Consider the following 11203-nt stretch of genomic DNA (forward strand, 5'->3'; position numbering starts at 1 on the left):
TGGCAGCTATGCTATGTTTTCAAACATAAAATGTCTGCAGGTATACAATACTTTCACTGTGAAACTGAATATAATAAGCATTATTATAAGAATGAAGAAAAACTAGGAACACTAAATTTAAATTGAATTCCAGGTTTTACCAGCAACAGGATGTCACTCAGTAGCGGCATGTATTTGTGCATGTTAAACACATAGATAACAGCACTCATTAAGTTTGACAAATATCAAACACAAACAAAAAGCTCATCACATACAACATTTTCTTGTTTATATATATATATATATATATATATATATATATATATATATATATATATATATATATATATATATATATATATATATAAAGTCTGACAAATTCTAGTGTAGCAACAATTTTGGAAAAATATATGGCATTTAGTTATGCAAAGACCATTAAGAGGTACAGGTAAATAGTGATCTTTCATAATGAAATATATTTCACAATAATGTTATAAGAGAATGAGTCTTTGGCTTGTTTTACTCGCTTTAGAGATCAGAGTTGATTGTCGAAGTCACCGCAGCTCCAGAATGTGACAGGTATTCAGAAAATGACCCATCATTAGCAGGAAGAACTGATCTATGATGGTTTGGCATGAGCCCTGCCTCACGGGCATGCTTCCACAGGTGGCTATTACCCACAATGCCTCTTTTGTTTAAGTAGCCTTGACGACAGAAGATGGGGGGCTTGAGACTGGTGAGGGAAAGCTGGAAGCAGGATTCTTATAAGGGGAGAAAAAATGTAGACAATACCATTTATAGTAAAGATTTACACACTGTATGACAAGAAGATTATATATATATATATATATATATATATATATATATATATATATATATATATATATATATATATATATATATGAGCCATTATGTTGTATTCAATGTCTGTTGTAATTTCATTGTTTAACACTGGGTGGAGTGTGGGTCTAATTAGTATATAGTCAGACAAAAAGTAAGAAGGCATGTGTGTAATGGACGGAAGCACAACAATTTTTGACTGTGTCAGGACATGTGCAGGTGGAAGCAAACTGGTGTGATTACTATGTGTTTGTGCATTAGAACTGCGAGTTTAAAAGGACATCAACGAGTCAATAAATAAATTGGATAAAAGCAGTACTAGAATGGAAGCATGTCTTATTCAGATCTCGTGTCGGAAACAACCCTACAACACCTCTAAGTGACAAGATGGTCATTTGTCACTACAATATATACAATAATGTATATAATAATATATATAATAATATATATAATATGATGTATCACATTGTATAGTGATATATTTTCCATAAAGTTTATTATCCAAATCAAATATTTTGCCTTAAATCTGCTTGCAAATATTGGTATGCACCAGGGGCAACTATAGCAAGTGACATTATTATTTTGGTTATTTTTAATGGATAGCTAACTGAATTTTTCTTTCATTCAACACTTTCAAGATAAGACAACAATAATTTCAACAATAAGCTGCCATACATCTAGATATTTCAAAGTGACCTAAAAACAGTACAAAAAAGTCTTTGTATACAGTCTACAAACCTGCATAGAACACCCTGAGGTCTGTCTGAAGGCAGTGCTCGAGGAAGCGACGCAGGGGCTGACTGTGAGACACGGGCTGGTCCCACTCAGTCAGGAAGTCTTCGACCATGTGATGCACAGCATCAGGACGTGGCAGAGGCCATCCAACTGGACGCTGCCTCATATCTCTCTCTGTGGAAGATTAGATTAAAGGCAGTTGTGTAACAAAACAGATTAGTACACCAACATGCTTATACAAGACAAGTGATACGTTAAAACTACTTGTGTCAAAATGACCCAGATGATTGAAAGTCATCATGGACAATTCCATCTTTATGCACCCACACAAATTACAAGTAATATGCTTCAGTAGGTTTCTTGCACATACCGTAGGTGTCGATCAGTATATCATAGCAATAAATGATGTCAGACTGCTTTTCTGAAAATACCATCATCAGTATTACAAAACCATTGATCAACTTCTTTATGGAAAAACGAGTAGATGGTTGCATGGCAAAAAATATATTTCTCTCTTGTACCTTCCAAAAAATTGGAATTCATACTGTTTGCATAACATATTGAGTGTGTGTGTTCCAACATAGTCAAATATACAGCAGCTTGCAAAAGTGTTCAAACCCCTTGGGAGATCAGATTTTTCTGAATAACACGACAATGTTATTAATTATTATTTTATTATCATTAATAAAATGGTCTCTTTTTTTTTTTTGAAAACTCGTGTTTTCTTAGAGTGAATTGCAAAGTCAAAATCGCAGTTAAACTGTCATTGAAGAGACTGTCAGTCTGAAGGAAGGGAGTAAAAATTAAGTCTAAGAAGCATTCCAAGGAAGTAAAATAATAATAATAATAATAATAATAATAATAATAATAATAATAAACAGCTTTAGTTTCTAGAGCGCCTTTAAAAGCAGCTTCTCAAAGTGCTGTACACAAAAGTAGTACACAGAAAAAAGAAAAGAAAAACAACAACAACAACAATAATAATAATAATAATAATAATAATAATAATAATAATAATAATAAAGTTAAAACTAGAATAGAACAGAACAGAATATAATTTCAATTTAGGAATAGGGTGTTAAATTATATATAAGAAGTAAATACTGTTGGATCTTAACCCAGTAAACACCAGATCTTAACCCAGCTGAATATCTATTGGAGATTATGATCCAGTGTGTTAGGCAGTGCTCTCCAACATCATCCAAACACCAATTGAGGGAATATCTCAATTGAGGGAAGAATGATTTTCATCCCTCCAGTTCCAGAGTAATTGTAAAATCTATGCTAAGAAGCTGTTCTAGTGGCTCATGGTGGCCCAACAACACACTTTATGATGGTTTTTCCTTTAACTTGTCATTCATCTTCATATGATAATTATACAGTGATATGAAAAAGTAATCTTGATTTCTTCTGTTTTTGTGTCACATACTTAAACGTTTCAAAAATTAAATCAAAATCTAAGATAAAACAAAGGCAACCTGAGTAAACAAAATACAGTTTTTAGTTTTTATGATAAATGTTATTTATTGAAGAAAAAAGGTTATCCAGTACCAACTGGACCTGTGTGAAAATGTATTTGCACCGTAGTTACTAATTCCCCAAATCTATGAAACTGCATTCATAATGGGGTTCAGCTGGACTAGATGCAACCTGTCCTGATTACTGCCAGCCCTGTTCAATCAAATCAACACTTAAATAGAGCTTTTTCCACAGCATGAAGGTGGTTAAAAGGTCTTACCCAGTAACACACAGTACCAAAATTTAAATAAATTCCAGAAATGATAATGGTAATGATGATGATGATGATGATGATGATGATGATGATGATGAAGATGATGATGAAGATGATGATGAAGATGATGAAGATGATGATGAAGAAGAAGAAGAAGGTGATTGAAATACATCAAAGCTATTTCAAAGGCTCTGGGACTCCAAAGAACCACAGTGAGAGCCATTATTGTATCTCCAAATGGAAAAACTCAGCACAGTAGTGAACCTTCCCAGAAGTGGCCGACCTTCCAAAATTTCACCCTACCAAAATTCCTCCAAGAGCAGAGCAACTACTCATCCAGGAAATCACAAAAGGGCCAAAGACATCAAAGGAACTACAGGCCTCCATTGCATCAATAAAGGTTCATGACGGTTCATGACTCCACTAGCAGAAAGACACTGGGCAAAAATGGCATCCATGGAAGAGTGGTGAGGCAAAAACCACTGCTAACCCAGAAGAACATTACGGCTCTTCTGAATTTTGTGAAAACACACCTTGATGATCCTCAAACCTTTTGGGAAAATGTTCTGTGAATTGATTAGTCGAAAGTGAAAGACAGGTCCCGTTACAACTGGCATAAACCAAACAAAGACTTCCACAAAAAGAACATCATGCATACAGTCATGCATGGTGGTGGAAGTGTGATGGTGTGAGGATGCTTTGCTGCTTCAGAGCCTGGGCAACTTGCAGTAATTGAGGGAAACATGAATTATGTTCTCTACCAGAAAATCCTAAAGAACTATGTCCGGTCTTCAGTCTGTAAATTGAAACTTACAGTGCAGCTGGATTATGCAGCAAAATAATGATCCAAAGCAGAGGAGTAAGTTTTAGTGCTAGAAGTAAGTGAAAGACTGATCTCCAGTTATCAGAAGCGTTTGGTTGCAGTTATTGCTGCTAAAGGTGGCACAACCAGATTTTATGTTTAAGGGAGCAACTAGTTTTTTTGCACATTGGTGATAGGTGTTGGATACCTTTTTTTGCTTCAATAAGTAAAAACTGTATCGTGTGTTTACCCAGGTTGCCTTTGCTTTATGTTGTATTTTGTTTGAAGATCTAAAACTATTTAGTATGAGACACACAAAAACAGAAATAATCAGGGGCAAAAAGGTCTATACATACTTTTCACAGCACTATATATAGCACCATATCACCAACTCCTACTCTGACATCAAAACTGATTTCCATAGACAGCCTGTTCAGACACAACTTGTTTTAATATTCCTTTGTCAAATCTGAATTTATTTTTAGCATAATTTCCATTTATTATACTCTAACCTGTAGGCAGTGTACTGTAGTAGTAGATGACAGGGTGGAGGAAATTAGACTTCCAGGCTTTGGTCCACTCTGACTCAGCACGGCCTGGGCCAAGTGTGTCTGTGTGGTTCAGTCCATACTGCATGATCACGACCAGAAGGCCGTGCTCAGAGACACGCCGACCACACAGAGCAGTAAAATGAGGTAGTGCCTGCACAGGAAACTCCTCCAGATACTCACAGTGAGCTCTGACAGACAGAGAAATCTGTTAGTGGTCTTTCTGATTTCAACACACTAATGAGATAGAAGGTCCTAACTGATTCCATTCTTAACACGGAAATAGAATCAGTCCTTACCCTTGCAGTAATACAATGTCCCCCAAAACCCCAAACATCTGGTATGGCCCAGATGCTTCATTTACTCTCTTCAAAATCCAAGACAGCAGGTGACTGATGTGCAGTTTGGTAGCTGGCCAAGCGTTGTTATGGTAACGCTGCTCCAAGACCTTATGCACAGCACGCACTAAAATATCAAAGTGGTTATTAAAGTTATTAAAGTGTTATCAACCGTGACACTAAATCTAACACATAAATGTCAACCATCATTTATAATGCCAAGCTTAAAAATACTCTCATATTTTTTATTGTCATAGTGTACAGAGATTTGTGACTGTCCAGTAGCTTCATTCTCCAAGACTCTTTAACAGTACGTTTGCCTTGCTCAACATGATTTCCACACATATAACAGTCATACAAGTTGCAAGCAAGAATCCCAACATGGAAAACGAACCAGTGTAGCGGAATCCATGAATAAATCCTCCAGCGGACATTCTGTAGTCTCTGGAGTGGGATGAGGTTCCTAGGATGAACAGATTGGGTGTCCCCCTGCCCTCATACCATGCTGTCACTGCCGGCAGACGGCCATGAGCAACACTGCTGCGTGGTGGACGGGCAGACCTGGAGGAACAAAAAATATATATATTATATATTATATATACTCATTTAAGTGGTACAAATATTATACAGCATGATATACATAAGTTATGTATCTTATTACTAATAATGCCCAATACTGATTCGGAGTATCTGTCCAATACCATGCTCATTTACTCACACTTTTTCTCCTAAAAAAGTACTCCTAAAAATTGCTCAGATATCATCAATAGATATTATATAATAGAATCTGATGTAAGCCAAGTGTATATCCATCATGCTATCAAACATGTGACAATAAATGACAACAATTTGGATGTATTACCCGATTAAAGATGATCAAAGCAAAGCAGACTGCAATCTGTTGTATGTGAAGATATCAAAAGAAGCTACTACAGCATCTTCCTAAAACACCCGATATTACTTATGAATCAATAAATCAGCTTATGGTGTTTAAACATTATCTTTAATAGAAAGCACTAGGGTGGCTGCTCTAACTGTACAGAGCAGTATCATCAATTATGAATTGTGTGAGCTTTGAGGACTTGGACACAAATATTTCCTTTCCCCCTCACTTGCCAGTGTCTACATTTTGCTTGTGAGTCATGGTGCAATTCATGTCACCCTACGATCAGTTTTTTAAGAACATGCTTACTGATACTGGCTGCATGATCAGGGCACCCACCCTCACACTCTTAGATGCAGTTCAAATGGCATCAGAAACATAACACTCAGCACGAGGACTTTGTTGCTAGCAGCACACAACAGAACCCAACATAAACATAGCTAAATAAAATCTTCTGTGACTATTGAAAAGACAAAAAACATGAACCCATACCCCATAAAAAATTTTTTTTTTAAAACAAAAAGAAAATAGTACAACATGACTGCTTTGGCAAAGACAGCTGCAAAATGCTCATACACATTAAAGATGGTGAAGTTGAAGCGGAATCCCAGGCAGCGGATTACACGGTCATAAGGCTGTCTTAGAGAGAAGTTGTCATCATGGTACCCAGGCAGGTTTTCTGCAGTAATATTAGTGCCCTGGTTGACATTGCGACTTTCCAAAAGTTCCGACAGAGTAAGATAGAGCTGCTCTTTTTTCTCTGAAGACTTCCCTATCGTCTTTTTTTGAGCTCTCCTTTTCATTCTTCCTCCACGGACAACAGCAATGTCCTCCAGTCTTCCCTCCACTAAGCCATCTAGAGACTTTAGCTGGTACGTGTCTAACAGCTCATTATTCACTGCCCTAGAAGACAAACAGAAGCAAAGCTTACGTCTCCAAAATACGCTTGCATTTAAGATGACATTCAGACAATATATTTAAACTCTTTTAAAAGCACATTTAAGTTAAAAGCATTTTCAAGCAAATATTTCCACCCATATGAGATAAATCATTTAGTAGTTATAGCTTTTTCCACACATTGTGTCTCAAAACACAATGCCAAAGTAAGTCTTGCAACAAAGGGTTAATGGACAGATGGACATAAAAAAATAAAGCTATAAAACAGTGCTGAATTACTCAAGAAAAACAAGGTCAGATAAAACCAATCATGAAGTATGTAAAGCTCTCTAACAGTCAGACAAAAAATACCGCACCTGAGGTCTCCGACATAGTGTGTCTGCCATGCTAGTCGTACAGGGCTCGGGCTATACAAGTGGATCCGGCTGGCTCTTCCCAGAATGTTCTGTGCTGTTTCAAAAGCAGAGTTTCCCTTTCCCAGGATCAGCACAGCCTGATCTTTGTACTCCTCAGGATCAGTGGAGATGGACTCGTATCCTTCTACCAAATTAGAGCCCACAAACTCAACCTCCTCGGGGATCCAGAGCCCAGTGGCCACTAACAGAACTCTAGAGCAAACAGGAAAACAGACAATAAGACAGGAATAGAGTATATACATATACATATATACATATATATATATATATATATATACATATATATATATATATATATATATATATATATATATATATATATACATATATATACATATATATATATATATATATATATATATATATATATATATATACATATACATATATATATATATATATACATATATATATATATATACATATATATATATATAAACAGCCTATGTCTGACAGAAATGCAGGTTGCGTGATTACATTTTAATGTGCGCATTCAAATATAGTATTGTTTCTATTGTAACAGCTAATTCACAGGGACTTTTATGGTAAATACTCTGAATAAATGGATTTAAAGAGTGTGCAACTGTTGATCTTGTGAAACTTTGTTTGAAAAGACTCTCCAGTGTCAGCCTTTTGAAAATAATCAACTTTGGTTTTCCTATAACAGTACACCCCATTCTGTTTTATACTTTACTTAACAACTCGATACTAATATTACTTAAACAAAACATAGTTCTAAAATATGGTTACACAAAAAAAAAAAAACATAAAAAGACATGGAATGAACCAACAGCTATGAAGGAGTATTCCACTGACCTGTAGAATTCGGATACAATTCTACATAACACACAAGCCTGATTAGGAAATAGTATGGTGGTTCATAAGGAAGAAGAACTACTGCCACAATACCTGCATTTATAATTCATCCCATGCTGATCAGTCAGTATGTAGCCTTTATGTCCACTTTCTCCAAACTGCGAAGCTCGAATGCTCCCTATATCAGTGTTATATTTAACCTGCAGTCCCAGTTCTTTCTCAAACACAGAGAGGTAGCGAGGAAAGGCATCAGCTTCAGGGTACAGGTCCCGGCTGAATCTCTGAAACAGCAGGTCTGGCCTGTGACTCAGTAGGGAGTTCCAATCATGGCGCAGGTTAAATTCACCATTCTGCCTCCCTGTGTAAATTTTGTTGATGCTAATGAGTTTTCGATGACGAGGATACCTAAGATAAAGACGGCAGATACATGTCTGAATAGTAAAGAAGCATATATTTAGGATGCTGCACAGGCTCTTGATATAAAGACCTTTCATAAGATCAGGGATTGACTCACTTCTGGAAGAAACTTCCTGGTCCAGAGTTGCGCTCCAGTATTATGTAATTTCTCTGACTCTGGGACAGGAAGTAGCCCATCTGTAGGCCTGCAGGCCCTGCCCCAAGCACACAGTAGTCATGGTGATGGATACTGAGATCACGGTGATCACCAAGGACACTTAGAACCAGAGAAATGAGCGACAGAAGGCAGTGGACAGACAGGCTCAGCCCCATGAGCACTAGAAAATATACAACAGACTACATCACATCATGATGTCCAAATAAATAAATATTGCTAATAGCTTAAGAAAACAAACACAAACAGCACAACAATGTGAACAATGACCACGAACAAGAATAACGTTGTGGGTGGCTCACCATTGAAATAAGCCAAACTAATACTAACTCAAACTATCATAATATAAATATAATAATTATAATAAAAACTATTATTATATAATAATAAAAATATTATTATTCCCTTTAAACACCCAATGTCCCTTTAAAAGCAATTATACAAGTGCAATTAATTAATTGATTAATTAACTAAGTAACAAATACATAAATAAATAAATAAATAAATAACAAGGATAGATTTGTTATACAACATTATAACAACCAAAAACGTGTCACAGTAGTTTTTGTGTAGCTGAAGAACTCCTGAAAGTATTTAATCCCTTATGTTTGTGTTCACCAAGTTAAAATTCTGAAGCTAACTGAAGCGAAAGAGCTCCATCCAAAACGACTCCGTTCTCTACGCTACCATCTCGCTCTTCTGTATTCGTTACATGGTTCTCTGCAGTAGGCGATGGTTTCCGCTACACTTCCAGGCTGTGCTGAATCACAAATCACAGAAAACATGACATTTGAACAATAAAGGCCCAGCTGATCTTTCCGCACTGATCCTGAATCCTCATCCGACCGCGAGCTCCGTTTCCGCCGGGAGATGCCTCTAATCTCAGCGGCGCTAAACAGAGAATGAAAAACGCCATGATTTTTTTTTTTTTTTTTTTTTTTTTAACAGAAACGACATACCTTTCACCAAAATCGACCACTTTGTCCCTCAAAAATCTGTGGTCGTGAATTGGAACAGCATCTTTCAACATAGCTTTCATAACATTTTTTTTTTTTTTTTTTTTGCACGCTGTAGCAGCGAACTACACAATATACGTCACTAAATGGCTCACGACCTTAGCTTCCTAGCCAATGAGGAGAGAGAAAGGCGTGGCTAGTTTTAGATATTCTTCCTAGATACTACGGTACTAAATAAAATAATATGTGCACAGCAGTGATGGTGTAGTACTATGGCATGCTGTTTAGTACGTTAGAATTCAGTTCTGGATGTACGTAGCTAGCCCTGTTGAAACCGAGCTTTACCTCCATAAAATAACTTGTTTCAAGTAGAATATGAACATAGCTTGTTGGGTGACATGTAGAGAGGTCATGTATCATGGATACATGCAAAGCATATGAATTAAAGGTCACTCTGGAATCCTAGCACTATCATTTGGTAAGTTATGGATACTTATACTAAGAGTCCTCAAACTTTTTGTAGCCATGGACCCCTTTAACTGTAAATTAAATCCCATGCACACCCTCAGCACAGATTTTTTTTTCACAAACATTATTTAAATATCCATCCATCTATCCATTTTCTATAAGACTTATCCTACAGGGTCACAGGGAACCTGGAGCCTATCTCAGGGAGCTTCAGGCAGGGTACACCCTGGACGGGGTGCCGATCCATCGCAGGGCACAATCACATACACATTCACACCCACTCATACACTACAGACATTTTGGACATGCCAGTCAGCCTACCATGTATGTCTTTGGACTTGGGGAGGAAACCGGAGTACCCGGAGGAAACCCCCGTAGCACAGGGAGAACATGCAAACTACGCACACACAGGGCAGTGGCAGGAATCGTGGCGGGTAACTGATAGGTCCATGACCTTATTTAAAAGCTGACATGTTTTTGAGTTATTGAGGTTTGGCTTAATGTCCCTTTAATTCCAGTCAAATAGACCAATAACCATAAGAACAATAATGACCTCCTGGCTATGCTTCACAGACCCCTGGGAGGCCCAGGACCCTACTTTAAGAACCACTTGTTTAAACCCTAAGGAACATCTCAAGTGAAATCAAAGCTCAAAAATAAAGTAGCCTATTGCATAGTATTTCATATTAGAAAGTATTGAAGACCTTATGTTTAACATACAGTATATTGCCCCTTTTCCTCCTCTTTCAAACCACTTGTCTTCTCTGACCAGAAGGTGTTTCTTGATATTGAGTGTCCACCTATTTCTGACCCAGGAAATTTCTTCTATTCTACTGGGATATGTAGAATACATAATTTTCTTTACCTAGTGAACAAATCTGGTATTTTTAGAGGAGTGACAAAACATATTCATAACCATATATATATATATATATATATATATATATATATATATATATATATATATATATATATACATTTTTCCAAACCTTGATATTATGAGACATTCAACATGACCAAGATGACTAAAAACTTTTACAGACATTTAGCCTAGAGTAAAAAAAAAACCTGAATGTCAATAAACTAGTCAAGCACAATCATTTATTAACCCAATTAATTCATTCAGAACCTGTCCTAGGAACACAGCTAGGGTACCATGTACACACATATTAACACCTAGCCATTCTACCTACTGGCATATTATTGGGTGGTGGGAATAAAC

General features: G+C 36.6%; 1 protein-coding gene across 3 annotated transcripts; it reads right to left on the reverse strand.

Moving 5' to 3' along the window:
* Window positions 1–322: 322 nt before the first annotated feature.
* On the reverse strand, window positions 323–9649 carry foxred2 (FAD-dependent oxidoreductase domain containing 2). Of its 3 annotated transcripts, none has more exons than XM_053674834.1 (10): window positions 9517–9649; window positions 8501–8720; window positions 8080–8391; window positions 7111–7362; window positions 6434–6760; window positions 5369–5535; window positions 4936–5101; window positions 4601–4827; window positions 1558–1728; window positions 323–740 (listed from the first exon to the last, which is right to left on the reverse strand). In XM_053674834.1, the coding sequence occupies exons 2-10, from the start codon at window positions 8713–8715 to the stop codon at window positions 508–510; spliced, it is 2070 nt and encodes a 689-aa protein (XP_053530809.1). In that variant the 5' UTR covers window positions 8716–8720; window positions 9517–9649; the 3' UTR covers window positions 323–507. The 3 variants fall into 3 exon arrangements, with proteins under 3 accessions (XP_053530809.1, XP_017347082.1, XP_017347099.1); XM_017491593.3 differs by lacking the exon at window positions 9517–9649 and adding an exon at window positions 9270–9492; XM_017491610.3 differs by lacking the exon at window positions 9517–9649 and adding an exon at window positions 9245–9266.
* Window positions 9650–11203: the final 1554 nt, after the last annotated feature.

The sequence above is a fragment of the Ictalurus punctatus genome, chromosome 2 (genome assembly GCF_001660625.3).
Source record: "Ictalurus punctatus breed USDA103 chromosome 2, Coco_2.0, whole genome shotgun sequence".
NCBI classification, from domain to species: Eukaryota; Metazoa; Chordata; class Actinopteri; order Siluriformes; family Ictaluridae; genus Ictalurus; species Ictalurus punctatus.